General features: G+C 41.6%; 1 protein-coding gene across 1 annotated transcript in view; it reads right to left on the bottom strand.

Annotated features, from left to right (window-relative positions):
- LAMA2 (laminin subunit alpha 2) overlaps window positions 1-25,258 on the bottom strand; it is a 434,604-nt gene that overhangs the window by 82,961 nt on the left and 326,385 nt on the right. The window contains exon 42 of the mRNA XM_019538207.1: window positions 17,161-17,263. Within this exon, the coding sequence (XP_019393752.1) occupies window positions 17,161-17,263 (103 nt within the window). The remainder of the gene's footprint in view (window positions 1-17,160; window positions 17,264-25,258) is intronic.

The raw sequence follows: 25,258 nt of genomic DNA, 5'->3' as shown, positions 1-25,258 counted from the left end.
GGACCAGATCCTAATCATACCATTGCTATTTGCAAGTGCAGAGGCAGCCTGGGATCATAATCCTGGGTTCCTTCTGCATCATGTCCAGCCCAAACTGACAAACAGCTGACAGTAAGTTTTAGCCACTGGGACTCAAAGGGTGCAGACATTTGGAGAGGTTAGGGGGAGGCTAGATTGCATTAAAAATAGCCACCCAATCAAACTTAGTTTGCCCAGGTGCAGACCTTATACTTACATCCCTAGTTAGGTCAATTTAAGTGCTTCTGTTCAGTTAAATTGGTCTAAAAATGGCTGGCCTGATCTAAGTTAACTGTACCTCTGAGGCAGTCTAACTTAAATTGGGTTGGCCATTTTAGACCAATCTAACTCTCCTGAACTGCTGTTCAATTCCCAACACAGCCCCAGAGCTAGGGAAGCCCAGCCAGTGGCTCCAGCTCCAGGACTGTGCTTATCCTACCCCCTCCCTGGCACCAGACTATTTTTAGCCTCCCAGCCCCTCCCCCCCACCAGACAGACAACCCCACCCTTGTGGACCAGCACCCCCCATCCTGAGCCTACTAAAACCTCCCTTCCTGCAACTCACTCTTGGTGCTAGTTTTACCAGGATTCACCAGTGCCCAGAGCCAAGGAAGTAAGTCCTGATGGGGAGATGAGCAGGAAGGATGGAGGGCTGGTCCACTGTGGGGGTTGGAGGGTGAAAAATAGCCCTGGCACTGGGGGTGGGAATGTGAGGCGCCCTACCCTCCAAACTCCCCATAGTCCCCATGAGGTCCCTGCCTCTGCCAGACCCTCCCAGACCCCAGCACCTCCCCTATGGATGCCACCTGCCCCTCAGATCCCCCAATCCCACCTATAGACCCTGCCTGCCCCCAATGGAAGTCTGCTTGTGACCCTGATCTCCCCAAGGCCCTCCATTAGCTTCTCCATCCCTAATTACCTTAGATCAGATGGCCTTAGATCAAGCTAACATCCCCCTAACCTCTCTGAATGTCTGTACACATCCAGACTGACTCCAGTGAGGTCTGAGGTAGAGCAGACAATCATGCACTGATTGTCCCCAGTGCACTGAGATAACAATTAGCTGATTGTCAGCACCAGCTGGGACAGGCCTTGGTCTGATTGTCAAAACCCTGTATCTGGCAGCTCTGGCTAGGCTGCTGGGTGCAGGAGAACAGAGGCGGGATAGGGGGAGGAGTTGAAGGGCTTCCCTCTTGGTGACTTTAAATCCCACCAAGAGACTCTGATCCCTAACCCCTAGCCAGAGCAGCCAGACATAGGGTTTAAAGTCCCCAGCAGGGAAGCCTGGGGAAGCTCTTTAAAGTCTCCCCAACCTCTCTCTGCTGTCTGGGTCTATCCAGGGAGTTTTAAAAAGCACAGCTGCACCTCAACTACAGATGTGCTCTTTAAAGTTCTCCATGGACTGTATTGGCTCTGCCAGATCCTCAACTGCTGCTTCCAGGGGAGCCCCAGGAACTCAAAAAAGTGCACATGCAGTAAGGACTCCCAGCTGCACAACTGCTCTTTAAAGATCTGGGGTACAGTGAGCCTGAGACTGGGTTGATGCTCCCTGATGTCAGATACACAGAGCCCCATCCATCTGCCTTTGGGGACTGAATGGGGCTGATGGGTCCAGGACTTGGTGCTGTCCCCAGCCTGATCCCACTAATCTGGTATGGACTAAGCCCCAGACTTTGGGTTGATCCCATACAGGGTCTCTATGTTCAGCTGAGCATCAGGATCTGTCATGGCCATACATTCAATTTAAAGTGTGATACAAATGAGCCACAAAGATTTGCTCTATTATCATGCCATAAGTTGGCTTTAACATGTGGTCAGGTTACTATTCATGGTTCATTTAACACCTTAATCATGACCTAAATGTAACGTGTGCCAGACCCCTAAATTACTGCAATGAACATAGTTGCAAGGTTTACTGAGGCTAAGTTCTATATTTAAGCACCATTTCCTTTAGCATTTAAGTACCTGATTTCCTTTGACTATTGGATAGTGATTATAAAAGGGTTTTATCAAGGATTTCAAAGTGCACACACTTCTGTATGTTTACATTCACAATGCCCAGAAGAAACAATGAGGCACACAGAGACTAAGGCCATCCAGTGAGTCAATGGTAAAGGACCCAAAAAGTCTCACTTATATGCTATAAACCCTAAATTAAGTGCACTATAATAATCTTGTGTCTTCTTTTTCAGATAATGGTTCTAGGCATATGGTTTGTCCATTGTACATAAAGAGACAAGATCAATCATATCAGTGTGGTGACAAGTAGCGTGCCAAACTCTCACTGGATTTAAACAGAGGGAACTTTTGCTGACATGAAATCTGGGGAAAATGAATGGAATTATATTAGGACAACTATTGATCACTATTATGAGACTACCACAACAAGTTATTATGAAACAAGTACATTGATTTTTGGAAAAAAACCTGTTTGTGGATAAAATGATAGAACAAAATTGGCATCAACTGAAAAACTAATACAAATCAGAGGAACAGTAATGTCATAATCAGTACATTAGTGATTAAATTGATATTATCCTTCACAAATAAATCAATATTCTTCACAAATTGTTTTGCATAACAATGATGATTTTGCTGGAATAATATCCACTGTAAAAATGATTTTAAGGTTCTTTGAAGAGAGGCTCCCAAGAAGCTTTGGATTCATAGTTCAAAATGCTGGAAATAGAGGTTGGCAAAGAAAATGCTAGTTATTGCTGAAAAAAACTATTTTGAGGGGTGCTGTTATCATTTTTACATGAACATGGAAGACCTCAGAGCTGAGAAAGAGACAGGATCATTTCTCAATTCCAGTCTTCTTGTTAGGAAACTGGTTTAGTGACACTAACCTTGACAACAAAAGCTGGGGAATTGTGGGGGGGGTGGGGCAGGAGTAACATAAACTACAACTGTTACTCTCACAAGTGTGGAAGCTCAATGAAACTTAATACTTAACAGTTTGGACCTGTATCAAAACAAGTGCCACTACAGTCTGCCAAATCAGATTACATAATGATCAAGCTCTAAAAAATCACAATAGTTACCCCGCAGAGTATGGGAGCAGAATTTTATTTACTCTACACCTACACAGAAAGAACTGAAGAAATAAAAGCATAAGACTTTTTTAAGAATGGTTATGCTATGTCACGGTGGGGAGAAAGAGATTTCAGGGCATATTTTGAAAAACTGCTTGTAATGCACTTTAAAGGAGACCCTCAACCTTTTTTATAATGTGATTACTTCTTCCATAAGGCAACTTCTTAGTAAACCTATTCTCCTCTAGGTAGGACCTCCTTCTAATAAGAGATAAGGAAAGGGCAGCTGTGCCTTCAGTCTGATGAATTCAGACGCAGTATTTTCTAAAATCTATTTGAATGTGCTCTTGGCCATCCTTGCATTAGTCCATAACTGAGAAAACAGATTTAGTTAAAAGTATTGGTATATTGTACTCCCTGCCACAGTGTCACAACTCTTACAGACAGCTTCTCACACAGTGCTGTTGAAGAAAGTAGAAGAGAAAGGCAACTGTCTTGTATCTAATTGCTTTGCCAGGGTTATCATATTTAATCTCATAACACCCTAGTGAGGAGCTGAAGCACAGTGGGTGTGCTGAAGCACACGAGACACTTTAATGTGAAGTACAGCATAGTTTACTGCACAGTAAGCCTTGCTAATCATGAGTAAATTAGCCACCTGCAAATGCAAGTAGCAAATTTGCTTGCAATTACTAACGGCGCAGTAACGTTACTAACGGTGCAGTAATGTCTGTTTAGGCACATGACCAGGAGCAAATCTGCTTTTGGTTGGCTGGCCACTAGGGGACAGGAGATTGCTCGCTCCCCCTGGAAGCTGCCTGCTGCTGTAGCAGGCTCCACCACCAGAGCCTTGGTGGGGACTATGTCCTCCTGCCCCAGCAGCAGGGAACTCCAAGCCCCCCACCCTCACTCTGAGATTGTGATTGGGGAGCGGAGACTGGGAGATCCTTCTTCATCATCATGATCAGGGAGCAGGGGGCTGGGAGATCCTTATCCCCCAATGCCAGCTCTGCAACCGTGGGGATTGGGCTGAGAGATCCTTATTTCCCAGCACCTGCTCTGTGACTGCGGGGCCTGCAATGCACAATTCTTGTCTCCTAGCCTGAGCCCTGTGACTGCAGGGCTCAACCTGGGATATAAGGATCTCCCAGTGCCAGCTCCACTGTTGCAGAGGTGGTGTTGAGAGCTCCCTGCTGGCAGGGGCTGGGAAGCCTGTTCCCTACCCAGCTCCACAATCATAGAGCTGGGTGGGGTACAAGCTTCTCAGCTTGTTCCCCACTCAGCTCCATGATTGCAGAGCTGTTCCCCGCCACACTCGGTGATTGCAGAGTTGAGCAGGGAACAAACCCTGCAGCCTGTTCCCAACCCAGCTCTACGATCTTAGAGCTGAGAGAGGAACAGGCTCTCCTGTCCCCACCCCACAATTGTGGAGTAGGGGCTAGGAACAGTCTTGCTCAGAGGTAGGTCCCAGCACCCTGCCCTGATCCAGTGAGGCAGCTAGTAGTGAGCCCCCACTAGATGGGGAATCCCTACCTAGCCAGGGGCTTGCTGAAAGCTGCCCCATCGAAGATCGAGGAAGTGGTTGAGACCTGCCCCTCCCCTGCTGCTCTTTGGATAGAAAACTGGGTCATTGGATCATTGGGTTCAGAAGGTAATTATCAATGGCTTGATGTCTAGTTGGCAGCCATTATCAAGTGAAGTGCCCCAGGGATTGGTCCTGGGACTGGTTTTGTTCAATGTCTTCATCAATGACCTGGAAGATGGCATAAAGTGTACCTTCAGCAATTTTGCAGATGATACCTATCTGGGGAGAATAGTAGACACAGATCCACAGAAGTTTAGGGCTGGAAGGGACCTCGTGAGATCATCGGGTCCAACCCCCCTGTTTTGGGCAGGAAAGACTACTAGGGTCAAATAACCCCAGAAAGGTGTGTGTCCAGTCTCTGGTGGGTAGGGCTAGGATTCAGAGTGACCTAAACAAATTGGATGATGTGGCCAAAATGAATCTCATGAGGTTCACCAAGGAAAAGTGCAAAGTCCTGCATTTAGGATGGAACAATTCCACATACCAATAAAAGCTGGGAGCTGAATGGTTGGGTAGCAACTGTATAGAAAATGACCTGGGGGTTACAGTGGACAATAAGCTGAATATGAGCCAACAGTGTGCCCTTGTTGCAAAGAAGGCTAACAGCATACTGGGCTGCATTGATAGGTATGTTGCCAGCAGATCAAGGGAAGTGATTATTTCCCTCTATTCAGCACTGGTGAGGCCAAATCTGGAGTACTGTGTTCAGTTTTGGGCCCCCACTACAGAAGGATGTGGACAAATTTGAGATAGGCCAGCAGAGGGCAACAAAAATGGTGAGGGGGCTTGGGCACATGTCTTATAAGGAGAGACTGAGGGAACTGGACTTATTTAGTTTGGAGAAGAGAAGACTGAGAGGGGACTTAATAGCAGTCTTCAACTACCTGAAAGGGGGTTCCAAAGAGGATGGTGCTAGACTGTTCTCAGTCATAGCCAATGACAGAACAAGGAACAATGGTCTCAAGTTGCAGCATGGGAAGTTTAGGTTAGATATTAGGAAGAATTTTCACACTAGAAGGATAGTAAAATACTGGAATGGGTTATCTATGTTGTGGAAACTCCATCCTTGGAGTTTTTTAAGAACTGGCTAGACAAAGCTGTGGCTGGGACGATTTAGGTGGGGATGGTCCTGCTGTGAACAGGGGGTTGGACTAGATGATTTCCTGAAGCCCCTTCGAACCCTAATTTTCTATGATTCTATGGTTCTTTCCATGTGTCCTGTCCTGATCAGGGATCCATGGCTGGGAGCTCCCTGCTGCTGGAGCAGGAAGACATTGCCCCCTGGTCAGGGAGCAATGTCCCAGCCTTGGCCAGGAGACAGCTTTCTCCTGGTCCAGTGCTGTCTGTTAACCCCTGGGCTAGCACCCAGGGGGAGCCTAGAGTACCCCCTGGTGGTGGCAGCAGCCCACTGCAGGACCACAGGCAGTGAGAGCAGTTTGCTGCCATTAGCAGTAAATCTGCTTCTGCTTCCCTACATATGTAGATGCCTGCTTGGTTGTGCTGCTTGCAAGTAAACTGCTCCTGGATCTAATGCACATATGGACACACCTAGTGAGACTAAAGGCCTGATCCAAACCATTCATGTAGATTCCTCAGTGGAACTGAAATGGAACTTTGGTGCTTTATCTCCAAATGTTATCCAGATTGACTTCACCAGCTGCAAAAACCAATGGGTGAGTCTGTTCAGTAGGTGTCTCTATTCTGGCACAGGTATGCAGATTTAAGCTGATGTACACATGCAGAGGAGATCCAGATCAAGAACTGAAGGCATTTAACTCCTGGTTAAGCTCAGTTTTTTTCCAGATCAGAATGGTCAGGCCTAACCCCTGACATCAACAGGATTGAGTCCAGTATAAAGCACTGATGATGGTGCTCCTCAGCTTTTTCACAAAAACCTAGTGATTAAGCCACTTATCCAGTAATTTAGAGGCCTGAGCCCTAGGCCTTCTGTAACCTGGAGGTAATCAAATCCACATCTATCTGTTTCCTTTCAGAGTACCTTAGTTACCCCGGGAATAGAGTATGCTAGGTGGAGGCATGTTCCAACATCCCTGTTGAAGCTGTGGCACTCGGCAACCAGTGATACAAGATTCATGGGGGCAGAAGAAGAACAAGGAAGAGTTCAGTGAGGTGGGAGCCCAGGGTTTTGGACCCTGGTCATAAGATTGTCTATGCAATTTATATTAGAAAAGCATTGATAAACGCCCCCCAGTAATAACAGTGACAGTAGGGTCTGATGTACAGTGTTCTTTCCCTCAAGGCACTGCAATCATTACTAGGCTGTCAAGAAATGCCTTCTTTTGCTTTCATCTTTTTGCCCAATGATTCTTGAATTCTCTTCTGCCTACTGTTGTGACTTCAATAGGAGAGGCAGCAGGGACTCCCCCCAATTATACTACTCTATAATTTTAATGCAGGGACATCAAAGTCACCCCAGGCTGGATCCAGACTGTGGGGCTCCTCCTGGGTTGTATCCATTGGAGCCACCAGCAGTTGATCGAGGTGAATGCTGAGGGTCTGGCAGGCACAGGGCGAGTGAGGGCTATATCTGCACCCCCTGCCTCACCCCCACTGATGGCCAGGTCTACTTGGGCTCAGGGGCCCTAAATTCTGTGACAGGACATGTCCCAAGCAATTTCCAATAGTCTGCTGGTAGCTTGGTGGACCAGATGGGATGGCTCCATGGGCTGAATCTAGCCAGTGGGCCATAACTTTAACAACCCTTGCCTAGTGGTTAGAGGATTCTCCTGGAAGGTGGGAGATGTGGGTATGAATCTCCTTGGACTTAGAAAGCTCTAGGATCCAGCTCTCCCACTTCCTCAGTGAGTTTTTCACTCACCAGGCTATTGCCACCACCTATGTTTTCAAGTGAAACTTACCATGGGGGGTCATGCACTGTACTGAACTGCTGTTAGTGTGAGTCAGGTGTCTTCCCATTAAATGTTCTAGGTCCAGAAAGGATGGAGGTGCCTAACGGCAAACCCTGGGTCAATTGCGTAAGCTCTGAGGAAGAGCAGGAATCTAGACACACCTCAGCGCCTAATGTTTCCTGTTGGCTGCCTATGGCATCTCCTTGCTCTGAACCATACTTTTTCAAAGACTATATGTGAATCCTAGGCACTAAACCTTCTCTATTTGGATCGTACATAGGGGCAAGACTCATAATGTTTAGGTACTGCAACACTTAAGCAGAGACATTTAGAATAATTTGGATCTGACCCTAAATTGATTAAGCTCATGCAGGAAGACCCAAGACATGATTTCTTAATTCTAGACTCTCTAAAAAGCTGCCTTTCTTGTGTTCCACTTTCTAGTTGGCTGAAAGTCAAAACAGCGTAATTTAAAGGAGGCAGCATAGGAACTTGAGGCATTTGTGTAACAAAAGGAAAAAAATCAGTCTGTTGTACCTAGAGAACAGGTATTTCAAGGTATTGCCTAGCCCATTGGTATAACATAATGATGCACTATGTCACAGGTTAAGGCCCCTAAAAATAAGGCCAAAGCCTCCAAACCATTGAGGCTTAACCTAGGACACAGATGGTAATAACCCTTTCACCTCTGCCAAATTATTAGGACAATTATTATTTGAGAAATTTTATCCTGTAAGGTCTATTCAGAGGGCATTTCAGTTGTCTCCATCTCACCGCAACCTGAGGCAAGAAGCTAAGACATGATTACTGTAGCACTGCTTGTATTTCAGTAGAACTTGCAGACTCCAGTGAGGTCAGGACCCCTTCACACAAGACTTTGTATGCAGAAATATAGTAAGAACAGAGATTTGTAGAAAGGGGTTAATAACTTCCAGTTTCTCACTCCCTTATTACATTCCAAAACACATTTTTAAATTAATTTTATACTGTTAATTAAAAGTCATGAGTTTTAATTTTTTTCAGTGTTGCTTGAGAGAGACAGTTCCATAGATTATAAAAGTTAGTGTCTTAATGATGGATTTATTAAAACAGAAGCAAACATTTGGGGGTTTTTTAATCTAACAAAACTATGTTACCTACAAAACCAAGAAATACATTTTCTTAGAATATGAATATGCTGCCAGATTTTTTTTTCTTTCAAAACTGTCTAATTTATTACTGTTAAGGAATCAGTTACCTGAAGAATTGACTGATTTTGAGTATACAAAAAATTCCAGTCTTTCTGATTTTTAAGTTAGCTGAGCAAGTATGTAGCCTTTATTTGACACTTTGAATTTTTTGACAGATGAAATATGCTATGCATTCTATTCCATGCCTTCTAAAGGCAGCATAATCACCATGCCTTTGATTGGCCAATTATTGTAATGCACTGCAGATATGAACTAAGGGTTTTATAAAGTCATTTCTAGGTGATGTATTAGAACAGTATTAATGCTGGCTGTATAAAATGAGATTATTTTAAAAATAATTGTAAAAAGTTATCTTTTCAAAATACAGGAAAAAGAGAGAAAGCAAGAGCAGGACAGCATGCATGCAATCACTTAGGAGGTGAGGCAACCTTCAGAGAGAACAGAAAGATAGCACAGCAATCACAAGTAAAAGAGGAGTGGGCAGAAGAGCAGCAGGTAGAAGAACAAGAATAATCATATGGAAGAAAGAAAAAGGACAGATTAGGAGCTGGACTGGAGGAAAGAAGCTGGTTCATGCAAATCTGGGGCCTCTTTCGAAACCATTTAACCAACCACCTAGGTCCTGATTCTGCAAAGTACTGAGCACTGTAAATCTGCCTGGGCTAAGTAGACAGTGACAGTGCTTAGCATATTTCAGAATAAAATCCTTAGCTTAAATCCAGCCTGCAATACTGATGCTTTTATGAGATGGAATATAAGTGGAAGATATTTACTGAAATATCATGTAGGGCAGAGCTTGCTAATCCTATCAGTTGGCTAGGTGGGGATGCTCCTAGCCTGGCCCTTGGGAAGAACCCCACATAGAACAGGCAGGTAGCGTGTGCAAGCGTGTGGGAGAGATGTGGAAACCAGCTGAGGCTGGAGTAAGATAGGAAAACTCTTATTTAAATTATAAAAGTGAGCCCCTGTGGACTAGGTGGCTTGTATATTTAAGATCCAAATTTTGATACCCCATATTTTGCTGAACTGGGAGGCTCCTTGTAAGGTGATATTAAACTAGGGTGCATCTACATGTGCAAATGCTCTGGGGTAAATTACTCTAGAGTTAACTCACCCTGGGCAGGCATCTACACATGCAGGGAAGCAGAAGCAGATTTGCTGCTCATGGCAGCAGTCTGCTCCCAACCCTGCCAGCCCCGCACAGGCCAACTGCAGTAGCCAGGGGAAGCTCTAGGCTTCCCTTAGGGGTTAGCACAGGAGCTGACAGGGAGCACAGGGCCAGGAGACAGCTGTTTCCTTGCTGGAGCTGGAAGATTGCTTCCTGCCCCCAGGAGCTGCCTGCTGCTGGGACAGGCTTCACCATCAGAGCCCAGGTGGGGACAATGTCCCCCTACCCTGGCAGCAGGGAGCTCCTAGTCCCCACTCTGTAAACATGGAGCAGGAGCTGAGAGCTCCCTGCTGCTGTGGCAAGAGACACGTACCCGCCTGAGTTCTGGTGGTGGAGCCGGCCCTGGAAGCAGGCAGCTCCTGAGGGCTGGGAGCACTCCTGCTGCCTGACTGATTGGGAGCATGTTTGCTCCCTGTAGGCCATCAACGTGTGCCATACTGTGCAGTAATTACTCCTGAGTAAATTTGCTACTTGTATTTACAGGTAGCAATTTTATTCAGGATTAGAGCAAATTACTGTGCAGTAAACATCTGCATATGTAGACAGTGATGATTACTGCGTAGTAATTTACTCTAATCTCAAGTAAAGTGTCTTGTGCAGTCATGCCCCTACAGACAGGGTATCAGAATCTGATCCTAAATGAAGCAGAGCTAATTTCATGTCTAGTAAGATAAGCTTCCAAACTGTTTTAATTTGATCCACTTAATTTTCTAAAATATAATTTGCACGATATTTCTCTAGTGTCTCCAGTGTCTTTTTGGAATATTAGTGTATAGAAAGCATGTTAATAATTCTGACATACTTGATTTAGTTCAGGTGATGTATCTTGCAATTTTGCTGGATTGCCTTAATTTCTCTCCTTTTTTGCTCCTGCCAGCTCCAAAAATTATGCTAATTGTTCCCCTTTTATATTTCTGAAGCATTGTGCTTCCAGACTTTTGCTTCCAACTTTGTAACCATAACATCAGGCTTATCTTTATGGATTTTAATAAACTAAATCTCCTTGGAATTTCTGAATTTGAATATTCAAACTCCATCTGTTTAATATTTTTGCTTTTAATTCCTTAAATGCATTTTAATTGTTTTCTTAATATTGGAATAATAAAACCATAAATAAATACCCAGAGGGAATCCTGTACATAAAGGGAGGAATGAAGCTCCTAAAACTACCATTATTTTTTAAGCCAACTGCTCATTTTTCCCAGTGATAAATTCCTTAAGAGTCATATCTGAAGCAATTTATTGTCAACTTACTGGCAGAAGTTTTGTTTTGACTGTAGAGTGTTTACAGTAGTGTGTAGTAGCTAGGAAATATACTAGCTTCATTTCAAATGTGATTTTTTTTTCTCATTTAAGAATGTACAGTAAATGTGTCTGACATCTCTGAGCCTGGTTTGTGAATCCCAGGTGGAGATGGGGAGGATTTACAGTCAGCAAAGTCAAGACGGTAGTAGTTCTGGACACATGGGGGTGTACATGTGACACTACACTAGCAAGGTAGTGTCCACAGGCCAAACCCATGATACTGCAGATACATCCCCATAGTGATGCATTCCCCCATTACAGCATGACACAAAAATGAAGTACAAAGAGACGGTGCAGTAATAACAGCGCCATAAACGCACGCGTAGATGCGCCTGTGCAGTAGCTATTCTTTAGGTGTGCAAGTCAGTTTTCAGGAGAAACCTAGGATGCCTAGAACTTCGCATGCACCTCAGCAGTTAGGTGAGGTTCTTGTGTAGCTCACTTGAACTTAGTATACATTCCACATAAAATACAACTTTGGCACCTAAGTTAGATCTGGTGTTCAAGAAAGATGAAGTGACAACCCTATAGATTGGAATCCTCCAATTTGCCTTAGAAAATAGGTGCAACATGGACAGTTGCAGTACAAGTTTTCTCTTGCTACTTAGCTAATATCTCAGGCCTGGAAAAGTTTATTGGATTCTTTCATTTAAGATGTAGTCCCCCTCAACTCTCCCTGAACTGGAGACTCCTGAATGCCTTGAAGGACTGATCCCTTTATAACCACTCATTTCTCAGCATCTGGTAGGAGATTTTACCAGAAAGGCAATTAATGATAATTAATTAGTCAGTTTCTTTCCAGCTTCTCAAAGGTATTTAGGTACCTAATTGCTATTTGAGCACTTAACCCTCAATGAAATCAATTGGAGTTGTATGCCTGAAGACATGTGTGTGTAGTTCCCCATGATCTGGACTCAGATCTCCCACATAGATATGTTTTTGTTGTGAAACACAGCACGGCAAGATATTGAAGCATCTACTCAAAGGAAAAAGAATTAGACATAAATGAGTTTGGAGAAAAAAAAATGTCTGCATTTTAATCTGCTGCAGTCGGATGCCTGATTATTATATAGATGATTAGATGCTCCATATAAACACTGGATGGAATATCAACTTATATATCTGAGCATTGTACATTTTTTCTGTATATTATATATGTTGGTGTGTTAATTGCAAATCAAAAACATAAGAAAAACACAGCTCACTGCATGTCACCAAAGAATGGGGAAAGGAGCTTTGTTAACATTTTTTAGAAGTAGTTCTAAAGCCAGACAATCAGCAAACATGGTCAACTATGTTGACTACATACTTCACAAATCAGCTGGTGAAGATGTGTGCTTTTTATTCTGTTTCTATTACGTTTGTTTTGCTCCTTTGCAAACAGAATTCTTGCTCCCTGTAGTCTCATCGTATAAACAGGATTATGGTTGCCACATAATGCTTTATGCACAAAACAAGCAAAATGCTAGAAATCGGGGTTAGGAATAAGCTGAAAAAAATAGTGATGTAACGAGAGATGCAGCCTGTGTTCGTCAGCCTTTTTATGAAGTGTAGACTTAGTGTTGATTGCAATTTTTGCACTGAAAAGTATGTTGGTCATGAAAATTAATGAAAGGGTTCTATCATACATAACCACCGAGGGAATTCAACCGTCTAGATCAACTAAAATCCACCTCAGGTGGGGATAAAAATCCCAGGGTTTCAATTGTAGCTGTCAGATATGAAATGTTTTAGCTAAAAATGTTCATCTGTTGTCAGATGGATAGACTTTTCTTAACCTGTCAGTTTTTAAGCTAAAGGGAATAACATGAACTGGATTTCAGTGACCACCTGACATTGAGTCTTCAGCTTATGCATTCTTACTCATTTTTCATTGAGCATTTTGGACAAAGCCTGTATTTAATCTCAAATCAGCACAGAAGCAAGTATATTTTTTAAAAATGTAAATTCAAAATTATAAAGAAGAAAAATTGCTCCTGGCAAGCTGAGAATCCCTCAAGGCACAGAGTGAGGCTGGCAGACAGCAGCATTCACTCACTCATAGCCAAAAAACTGGAAACTCACACTACACCAAAGCACTCATATAGAATCAACTTCTTCCACCAGGTTTATTCCTACTAACTCCCAGATCCACAGAGAGAAATGACTAAATCTCCATTTTAATAGCTTCTGTCAGTAGTTTTGCTCTGCAAGGACTGTTTCAGCAGTTTTGGTGGTAGTAGATACCATTTTCCTGATTAACAGCCATTTTATAACTAGTGTAATTGGCCACAAATCAGGGGAATGTCATAATGTAGCAAGAAAATATTCCTATCTCCGTCACAGCCCAGGCCTGGATTCCTGGAGGATGTATTACTTGAGTGGTTTACGGGTTTTCATTACTTTAACTAATGTACTACCTGTAGTGCAGAGAGGGAAATTCTAAACTAATGATCACTTCTGTCTACCAGCTCTTTATAGAGTGCCCATCATCTGTCTTTCACTTCTACATTTCCAGTGGGGATCCTGAAACAGGTGGCTTTGTAAGAATTGGAAGGAGGTCTCGTTCTATTACTTTTAGCCTTAGCTTCACTTTCCATCCTAGAAACACCAAGACGCACAGAAGGGATTATGTTAATAATGCCTGTAATAACATCATTCTGGAGCAAAGACTGGAGTGGGTGGGGGAAGGGGGAAGGGTGAGGGGGGAGTGGAGAATTCATCACTGTTCTGTCCTGACAGTATCTACATTCAGGGCACAACTTTTAACTGATTTCTACAGGGTGGGTAGAACGTGTGTCTATATTTTCTAACATGCTGAATCCATACAATGATATGTTATTTTATGTTGTTGCAAACCACTTACTATATATCATATTAAAGAACCTTAGTGAAAAACCATCAGTCACATTAACCTTCACAAAGTTGCAAGAGAATAGATGAAAATCTAAGTCATGAATTTATAAATGCCCCTTTCTGTGTATGAGTCAGGACTGACTTATGTATAACTTGAGACTCTCTGAATTTCCCTGTCTGATTTATAAAGTTGAGATATCTTTACATTTTGGCAGAGATGACATTGTAACAGAATTATATTTAAATAATGTATTATTTAGATTATAACATAGCTTTTCAGGGCCAGATCGGACTCCCTACAGTACATATGGAATTTGCACGTATCCGGGGACAGAACCTGGCTTGCTTATTACTTTATATTTCAGCAGTCTTGACTTGTGGAACACCATCCCTAAAAAATGGCTATTCCAATATAACTGTATAACTTATCTAGAAAGTTGTAATGCATCAATTACTGTCACAGACTCAGTTACACTATTTGTAGCACAAGCTGGTCAAAAAAAATGTGATCATCAAAACTGATGGAGAAAGGACAGTGCTGCTATATCGTGACCAAGCTACATACACATACACTGGCCAGGGAAACTGGCCAACAGTCCATGTTGTAGTAAGCTGCAATCCAGAAAGACATGTATTAGTTTAATCACTGGGTCCCTTGGAAGGGGATGCATTCTTCCTTCCCTAGCTACATTGCCTACTACTCCTGCTACCTAGTATCTGTGTATTATGTAATATGTATTACTGTGGGTTCCTTCACTAGTTCTATATCCTTCAGTAAATGCAGCAGTAAAGACAACCAATAGAGTTTTATGTAAAGGGCAACCCAAATGTACACCCAGTTTTATTAGTGCTTCAAATTTTCAAGTCCACCAAGCTCCTACTTCGTAAAAAATATTTTTATCTTTTAAGAATGACGGTAAAACATGGTTAATGACCTCTTTAAACCAAATAGCTCTTTCCTACTTGTTAAATATGTTCCCAGAATTGAAAACCTAGGGCCGCCAAAAAAAATCCCCCCAAAAACCATGGATGGCTAAAAAGTGATCCTGAGGTCTACAGGTCAGAACTTCTATAAGGCCAAAGAGAGTTCTTTATGTGAGACTGTGGACTGGATCCTACCGGCATCTGAACCAGATCTGTCTGGTTTCTTGCAAAAACAAATTTAAACTACTGTAAGTATTGACAAAGAAAGGTTTTGGGCATCATCAATAATAATAAAAAAAGACATAGCTAAGATCTGATTGTAGAATATTTATTGTTGGCAATTTTTTAGTGATGATGCATGAAGCAAAGAGATCAGAGTTTGATTTTCAGATACTATGATGAACCTACAATTTGTCAACAAATAGATAATATCAGCAATTGTTTTTTTTCTGGCTAGCCCAAGAACTGTGTTTTCCAGGTAGTATAACATTGCTGTCCTCCTGCATATTTCTAGATGCCTGTAACTTGCCATGATAATTTCAGTTAAAAGAACACAATGTTGTGACAATTATTTAAAATTCAAAAGATGCCAGAGTCCTCATGCATACCTCTTTCAAAAGACCTGTGATTGCACTTTCAATTTTAATAGAAGAATGGCAGTCAGAGAGATACTGGCATTAAGTCACAAAATTACCACTCAGAATTTGATAACATATCTCATAACTGTAAGGAATGGCTAGCAGTTGGATACTTCCAAAAAAAGTTGTATGATTGATTAACTTGATGACTTTTTTCTGTCCAAATTACATTGAACCACTGACCCAATGTGGCACACTTCTGGAGGTACTTTTAGGGGGAGGTAGAAGTAAAAAAACCCAAGATTCCCCAGTTGAAATAACTTAATTACAGACATTTTTCACAAGAGCAAAATAATTATTAAAAAAATTTTTATTCTGCTTACTAAATATTCCCCTTCCACTTTTAGCCAATCAAATAATGTATTTTTCACTTCCTGTCCTAAAGTATTGTAGAGAAATGTTATGTTTCTTCAACCTAAGGAGGCTAGTATTAGTGTTGCAATAGGTGATTTTGTGTTTTCTTGAAAAAGTTGATAGGAAACTGTGGGATCTGTCTAGAGTAAAAGCTCTAGAAGCAAGCCACTATTGATTGCATGATACCTGAACAGGTCAAAAAATAGGAAATGTAGTCACTGATAATACATTCAATAACTGAATGTAGAAGGAAAGTACTCAAATGCATTATTTGTTAATAGATTTTGACTAGGTTTACTAGCTACAGAAGTAAATGATTGCATTTCAAGGTCAAGATTCTGACTTTAGACAAAGCTACAGAGGCTCGATCCACACATATAGGCACATGAGGTTTGTGGCACAGCAAACCTCTTTGTGGCACCACAAACTGCATTCCCAATATGTTAAAATGTTCCCCACACTGCCAATTTGCGGTGCAGGTGCAAAATTTGCTACCAGGAGATCCAGGTAGCAAAAAAACCCTGCTGAGATAAAAAGTGGTGCAGTGGACACCACAGAAGGGTGCGCTGGCAGACACAGAGGTCCTTCTGTACATGTTGTGGCTGCCAGCCAGAGTATCTCCCCTCCTTTAGTTCTGGCCAGGCTTCTCCAGAACACCAGGAGTCAGAAGTAGTGGAAAAATGGCAGTTTCCCTCTAATTTTGCCCTGCACCAAAGTAGACATGTTGGGGCATGCACAGTGGTTAAAAGTAGCGGCAAAAATTTGTGCTGCTATTTTTTTCCCACTACAAACATGTGCCTTTGCATGTGGGGCACAGAAAAAATTGGCCAAAAGAAGAAAATGTTTCTCAGTTTTCAATCAAATATTTGCAATTTTTAAGACAAAATTTCTTTCTTTATGGTGGCTGAAAACTCATTTTCCTTTTTCATAAAAAGTTGATTTTTTTTGTTTTTGCTTAAAACAGGCAAAAACAAAACAATGCTGACTTACCTACTCAGGTCAGTGAAATGGAGGAGCTAAGCCTTCATCATCCACCACTCATCCATGGTTGCCATTTGCCATCAGAGGCAAATACCTGAACTCAAAAACCAGGTATTCCAGGTAGTCATAAAACGCTACGTTAAGCTATTTAGTGTTTTGCATGGACTTTTTGCCCCAAAGTTAAAACTCATCCTAAATAGACATATATACAAATCACACTCATTTTCTACTGATGTAGCTTCATATACAATACCTACCTTTAACATCATTTTCTAGCTGTTTGGCCTCATTAAGAACCCGGAAACTTTTCTGAAGAGAGCTCTTGGCACCATCCTTTAATGATCCTTGAGGACCAGATACCTGTAAGCAAACCATCAGTATCACTTACAAAAAAGTATTTTTTTAAAATAGTTCAGCATAAGTTTAAAGTCATAAAATGCAGAAGGCAAAGAATGTAGCTAAAGAGTGATCAAAATTTTAAGTGGTCATCAATGTGCTCTGAATTATATGCCACTGTCATTACCCTGGTCCTACAACAAGAGACTAATAAAATACTTGCCGTTAAATTAATTTATTTTTATTTTTACAGGAAACCAGAGCTCTCTTAGAATGTCAGTGATGAAGCTAATAAAAGAAAGAAAAAGAAATTGTTTATGAGTATTAAGGAAGTAGGATTGAATGTCAGAACTTATATAAATCTTGACCTCTTTCTACAACTATGGACACAGAAACATATATACAGTCCTCCTCCATTATACCAGCTATAAAACCTTTAATAGACTGAACCTCACAACCCTAACTCTAATACAGAGCACAAAGATGTTCTCATAGCAATTATATTTCTTTAGTTTAACAATGTCAGTCAAGAAAAGGTGAAATGAATGAAATGGGATTCAAAAAGAAGAAAAGGGTAAACTACAATTTAATCTGAAAGACTTTCATTACATTAATAATGATCAGGATTTATCTAGGCATGCTATGTATCACTCCCTCTGTTCCAAGAAATACAAAATGTTGTACTTTCAGTGCAATGGTTGATCAATAGGAAGACTTTTTAAAATTAGATGAGTATTTTCAGTTGCTAGGAAATATTCTAGAATGCGAAACATTTGCCCTTCAGTGTGTAAGAAAGAATTCAGGTCACTCCATAATGCAGAATGCATCAGAGAATACACTTGACAGCCAGAAAACATTTGATATTAGTCATGGGTCATAGCCTTGTAACAAGTATGTAATTATGAAGTAACTGCTTTTCATTTTCCAGGGCAGACACATACTCAAAAATAACTAGGTGCCAATTATTATTATTATTCATTATTTATATTATGGTAGATCCCTGAGGTCATATTTTGAACAATCTCTCCCAATCTCTGCTATTTCTTTGCTACACTTTAAAGACCATACATTCCCTTGTCCACGTTACAATCTTGGGAGAAGCCTAAAATATTTCAGAAAATCATGATAAGGTTCTTTGGAAGGTAGTATTTCACTGCTTATGGCATTGTATCATGGAAATATACTGTTGCAAAGTTCAGGTTCACTGCAATCATCTCATAGTACTTGCACAGATACTTTAACTATGTGCTTAACTGCTGTCCTAAGACTGGTATTGAGTTTTGGCTTAAGCATGTGAAACAGGACTGACTTGTTGAGTGGTAATGACACATTTCTAGACTCACAGGGTGCATCCAGATAAGCCTGCACGTGCCTCTTGCAGTGTCTCAAACCCCTTTGACATGCTGCAAGAGGCACGTGCAGGAACAGGAAAAGGTTCCCCTCATTGCAAGTTTGCAGTATGGGGGTAAAATTAGACCCCTAGATATCGAGGGGGTCAAAAAAAAAAAACAGAGCTAAAAAAGTAGGGGAGGGCATGGTTTGGGCAACAGAGGCTGGGTCCTCCACAGAGACGCTCTGGCTGCCAGAGTGTCTCTGTGGTTGGCCTAGTCCTGGGGCTGAAGCATGGTGCCTGCCCGTGCAGGGCAGGCAGTGTGCCAGCAGCAGGGCTCCAGTGCCAGTAAGTAAGGGGTCAGGGTGGCTGGAGGAGGGGGAGGGGACTATGGCAGACATATCAATAAGACATTGCCCAGCAGATTGCTCTGTCTCTCACTCTCTTTCTGTCTTTATATATAGTTGTCTTTTGTTTTAATCATGGAGAAAGATGGACTTCAGGTTATTTTACAGAGTGACTGGGATTTTTTTATCAGGGATTTTTCAGTTTTCCAGTAGGAAATGCCAGAATTTCTGCTAGGGAGGCCAGTGGCAGCTTTTTTGTACTGATGGGGCCAGGACAGGGCATCTTTTTATACTGCTGGGGACAACACAGGTGCTGGCCCTGGGCTTCTCTCTGGCCCTGGGTTCTAGCTCATCCTGGCTGCAGATCTGGGAGGAGCCAGGCAGTGTTATTTTGCACCAAGTGGCACAATTTGCTCCAAACCAAAATGCATGTCTGAGCATGTGCGCTGAGGCAAAAAGCCCCAGCTCAAATTTGCACCGCTTCTATTTGAGCTGCTGCAAATAGTGTGTACGTGCCTGCATGTGTGGACACATCCACATGGGGCCTCAAGCTATAGTCACTGTGCACACAAATCTGCTAATAGGAAATGATATACAGGATCACAGAGACAAAGCAAAGCAGGACTGAAAGGTCATCTAGTCCAGCTCCCTACTCAAGACAGGATTATCACTGATTACATCATACCAACAAACTGAGTGTTTAACCTGCACTTGAAAACTTTCAAGGATGGAGATTCCACAGCTTCTCCAGTTTCTCCAGGTAGCCCATTCTAATGCTTGACCATCCTCGTAGTCAGAAAGTTCCTTCTAATTGCCAACCTAAATTTCATCTGCTGTAGCTTGAGGCAATTGCTCTGAATCCCATCCCCTTTGGCACAGAGTAAAATCCACCTCCATCCTCTCTTTAATCACCCTTCACATATTTGAAGACTGGTATCAACCCCTCCCCTCCCCCAAGTCTTCTCTTCCCCAGGCTAAATAACCATAGTTGTTTCAGTTTTTCCTTATAAGTCTTGCTTTCCAGGTCCCTAACCATTTTTGTTTTTCTATGCTGGGCTTTCTCTAATCTGTCTACATCCTTCTTGAAACATGGGGCCCAAAACTGGATATATTACTCTGGGGTAAAACTCATAAGTGGTGAATAAAGCAGAAGAAGCACTTCCCTTGGTTCGCAAGTTAAACTCCTATTAATATAACAATGTATGCCGTTGGCCTTTTTTGCACCAAGGGCACAATGCTGTCTTATATCCAGCTTCTGGTCTGCTATAACCCCAAGGTCCTTCTCTGAAGTAGTGCAACATATCCAGTCATTCCTCTGTCTGTAATTGTGCTTGCTTGCATTTATTCCATCCCAAGTTCAGGACTCTGCACATCTTCTGCATGTCATCCGATTGACTGCAGACTATTTCTTCAGTCTATCCATATCATTCTGGATCCTAGACCTTCCCTCTGGAGTATCTGCAGTTCCTCTCAGTTTGGTATCAGCTGCACATTTACTAAGCATACACTCTATTCCATTGTCCAAATCATTAATGAAGATATTAAACAATGCTGGAGCCAGGAGAGACTCCTTGTAGAATTAAGACTTTATTTTTAGCATCCAGTAACACTCAGTTGAAGTATAATAACAATCCCCATAAGGAGGGTTCAAATTATGGGGTGACTTGGGGGTGGGGCTGAGCCCCCCATAACAGATGAGATCTCCTGCATAAGAAACAAGAGCCCCCTTGGCATCCAGGCAGAAACTGCTATTTAGTGTGGGGAAAAAATGGCTCCTCTCCTTCTTTGCTGCTGGATGCTTTTTCCTGCAGCTGTCTAGAGCCTGTGCCCCAGCTGCCCTGCAGCCTCTGTCTGCCACTGTTGCCACCACCACCTCCAGCCCCTCAAGAGTCAGAGTGTAATTCAAGCCCTGCCCATAAGGTATAGATAAAAGCCCAAACATTCATTAAAAAGAATGATTCATGCACAATCATTACTTGATCCCCAATTAAATAAAGGGACTACTCTCACAGAGCACCAGCGGTCTCTGTCCAACCACCTGCCTGGCACAACATACTGCTCCACCTCCCCACCAGGCTCCAACCCAGGACTTCTGAACAACCATCTGGCACTGAGCTATGGAACTGGGGAGTGTCCCGGCCAAACCAAGATGTATGGTCACACTATGAGTAACGGACAGTAATTAGGGCTGAGTGACGCATGCTACAGACTGATATTAAAGTACATAATGCTGATATTAAAAAAAAAAGAAATAGAGATGGACAGATTAAAAAGTCTATTGAAGAAGAAATGTGATACTTAAAAACTCTAAGTTAATCAAGACATCTTATGCAAAATGAGCATTTTACTGGCTTGTGGCTTGAAAGATATAGACTTAGTGAAAAGCACAGACATTAACAATATCTGATTGTGCGTGACATGCATGTTCAGGTGCGTGGGCAATTTTGAGTGATGATAAACTCCTTTGTGATTTAATAAAGCTGCCAGCCAATAGTATGTGATACTCTATTTTGATTAACTGAAGCAGTCATGTGATAAAACAGAAGTAAAAGACAAAAGAAAGATGGTGTGGTCCAGTGAATAGTCGAGGAACCAAAACTCAGGAGATGTGCCAGTAACCTAGAGCCAAATACTTTACTTCTTTGTGCCTCCACATTTTCTCTATTATTAGCTGTGTGTTTTGTCTCTTTAGACTGTAAAATCTTTGGGTTAGGAACTGTAAATACGCAATGTCTATAATGGTGGGGTCCCAACTGAAGATTGGGACTTACATGTGCTTTGGTAAAAATAAACCACATTTTCTTGAATACCAACTGTCCTTCCAAATAGCTAAAGCTTTAACCCTCTCAAAGCCACTGCTGAGTTGGCAGTAGCTATGAAGGCTAAAGCTTTAGCTGAAAGAGGAGAGTGAGTGACATTGAGGAATGTGCTTTCCCCCTCCTGCATGTCCAGCATGGAGGCAGCCCCCAGCAGCTATTATAGTACCCTCAAGCCTCCACTCTGGTGTGGGAGTTGGCTTCTGCACTTAAGACATGCACCCCAAATTTGGAGGACTTATTTCAGGGGAAAGTGGGATATGTGGTATGCCCACATGTGGTATGCAAGTAAATATAGTAATCCTAAAAGCTACAATTTCACGATGCATAAATGCATGGCCTAATTTTGCAATTCCATGGGAATGATGAATGATTCAATGGGCAAACTTTGAATAAATATTTAATATTCAAGAAAAAATATTTATTAAACCATATAGAGGATGTATAGATAATAAACTCATGGTAAATGCCTTGAAAAGTGGGCTACATAGTTAGGCTGCATCACTCTTACCTTCTCTCTGTCCCCATGATTTTGAATAATTTGGCAGAGTGGTAGCCAGAATGGTTGAGCGTGTTCCTTCTACCTGTTGGCTGGTTATGGTACTATTTTGAGTGGTAGGAGGCCTGGGCATGAACCCTCTCAAACCCAGCCGAGTCTTCCACATTCTGGGTGGGTGTTCCCTTTACTGAGCTACCACATGGCCACTAGCTGTTTTTTTTAATGAAAATGCCCTGGCTGCTGTGTTTTGTGAAGACCCACGTTCTGTTGGTGTCTGTTAGGAGTCATCTAAAAACATCTACTCTGATTAGACCCTTTAGGGAAATTGTCTTTCTGTAGACCTGGGGCTTAATTAACTGTAAATTAAATAAGTGTACTCTACATAGAATGCAGTCATAGCTTTAGATATATTGACCTGCTTTTCAAAGATAACTTCAATTGTAAAGGTTTATTTAAAGCAACTTAAAATTATTTAAACAAATTTGAAATAATAAAGATACTTTGTATTTTTGCGGGGTCTTCCGTCTTAGCATTTTACATAAACGTGGCTAATAAATGAAGTCTCCTGTCATTCCCATACCTAAGATTCCAAGACATCCTTGTTTGCATTTTTTAGAAAAAAGGCACAGCAATAACCTCATTCACACACAAAAAGTCACTAGTAGAGCTGGGACTAGGACCCATTTAACACCTAGCCCCTTGTTTTAGCTTCAAAGCCGCTAAATTATTCTACTCTAAATATATTAACATGTTAAAAAACACACACACAAAATAGGCATATTTGAAGTCTTCCTTTGAAAATGTAATTTTAAACTGTGAACTGGAAGCCAAATCTTTTATCATGATTTGTCCTTTCAGTCAGTTACCATGATCACCATTGCCATCTCATCTAAGTAATGGGCTGTGGAAAACTGCTTGAACACTAAAGATCTTCATCTGTGATTAATTTATTTTTCTTTTAAAGGATAGAATGAAACCTTCATATAAAGCATGGGAGGAATACTTCTGTCATATTTTTAATATGGTTTATCCTTTCTAGTAATCTATCAGGCTTCCAGCTACTGTGATATTTCTTAGCTTTGTCTACTGCCAGCTTCTACCACTATCAACTTAATTTTATGATAAAACATCCTTCCAATTAAAGTAACTTAAACCCTAATGGGACCATACACAAAGTTGCAGTTAAAAATCTGTGTTGCATAGAAGCAAGTATTTTATTGCAGTGGTGTTTAAGCATTTCTCATTTGTGGACCCCTACAAAACTTCAAATGGAGAGGTGGATCCCTTTGAAAATTTTGAATGGAGATGCAAACCCCTTTGAATTGTAAGTGTGGGTATTCACATACTTTTGAATGATCACAGTCATCTTTGGCAGACCCTTTAGACATAGTCTTCAGGCCTCCAGGCATCCACGGACCACAGGTTGAAAACCACCGTTTAATTGTATTCACTTCAGGATGGAATGGCAGGGTGTTTATGGACATGCTCTGGCAGTAGGAGGGGGGTGCTCCAAGAGCTGCTCTAATTAAAGTGCCCAGAGCATCATGTATATCAGCATCCCTGTGCTGAAAAATGGTGGCAGGGGTGCTTTAACTAACAAAATTTAGTTAAAGTGCCCCTGCCACCAATTTTTAAGCATGGGGACACTGATACATGTGACACTGGAGTTGGCTGGAGCGTGGTAATTACCATGCTCTAGCCAACTCAATTAATTGAGTCTGCTGGAGTCTGCATCACAGCAGCCTTTCTGTATGTGTATAGGTGCCTGCAAATACTTAGCATGGCTTCTCTCTTGCAAACTAATTGCCTATAAAACAGTTACCTCCATGTCCCTACTCCTCTATCAGTTTGGTGCCCATTGTAGACTTACAGCATATAATATAAATAGACTACATCTAACGAATCCATAAACATGGAAATGCTTTAAAGGCTGCCTTAATCAAGATTTGCACTCTTTCCTCACTATTCATTTGTATCTATTTATAAAACATTGTCCATCTCCTTTCTCTCTCCCTTTACAAATTGTCTAGCCACTTTCTCTCCATAGTATAATCATCTGGTTCGTTGCCTGTCTGATGTATGCCCTTTTGTAGTCATATTGTAATTGCCTGCTTTGTTGCTTCTTTCCTTGTCAACAATCATAATATGTCTGCCTCAGACTTTATGAGTCATCAAAGGACTAAAGCAAAGTTATAGGTATTAAATTCTAGTCAGCCAAATAAACCCAAAATTTCTGTGCTGTTGTATTATAATTAGTAGTTCACGATAGAAGCAACAATTTTTTAGGCAGCTAAGACATACCAATATGTGGGGTGCCATTTTCACAGTAAAGAAATTCAGGAATTAGAGTTATTTGTAATATAAGCCAACAACTTAAATAAAAGAAAACAGGGATGCCATTTGTTTGATTTCTAGATTGTTTACCCCTTCGTGAACATTTAGACCATAACCCTTCACAGGGCTCCCAATGCTTTGAATCCTCTGACATTTGTATTCCTTTTGTTATCTACTTGTACCATCAATATTTCTTTAGCTGGTATATGGTCTTTCAATTTCACGCCATTCCATCATCTTTAGAACTATTTTCTACCTGAGGTGCAGGTCAGTTGCTTCCTTATTTGCCTCCATATATAAATTCTTAACTCCTTCATTGCATGGCACACCAAAAGTGTATGGAAACACTCAAAACCTTTTCTATCTATGATGTGTTTTTGTAGTGGAGAAACATGCTGTACAAATGATACTGAGGAAGTAGCATCCTGTTGTGATCCATTTAAAAAAATTCCTTTGGGAATCCTCTTGAAAAGTGCATGCAGTTTATTATTCTGTGATGTGAAATTTAGTAGAGACCAGAAAATAAGTTTTATTGTTATAATGTTATGTAGTTTATTATATTCACCCATTCAGTTTCCAAGAATCATTCCTACTTTATGAAGCTCATCCCCCTTCCAGAGTGGAATGGCTCTATCATGTCCAGGTTTGTTTTTCCTTTGATGCCCTTGTTGCAGAGAGTGGCCCTGTAATTTT

This window comes from Crocodylus porosus, unplaced genomic scaffold (assembly GCF_001723895.1).
Source record: "Crocodylus porosus isolate Cpor-Errol unplaced genomic scaffold, CroPor_comp1, whole genome shotgun sequence".
In the NCBI taxonomy this organism is placed as follows: domain Eukaryota; kingdom Metazoa; phylum Chordata; order Crocodylia; family Crocodylidae; genus Crocodylus; species Crocodylus porosus.
Note: the sequence above shows the minus strand (reverse complement) of the source record. Positions and strands in the feature narration are given on the sequence as shown.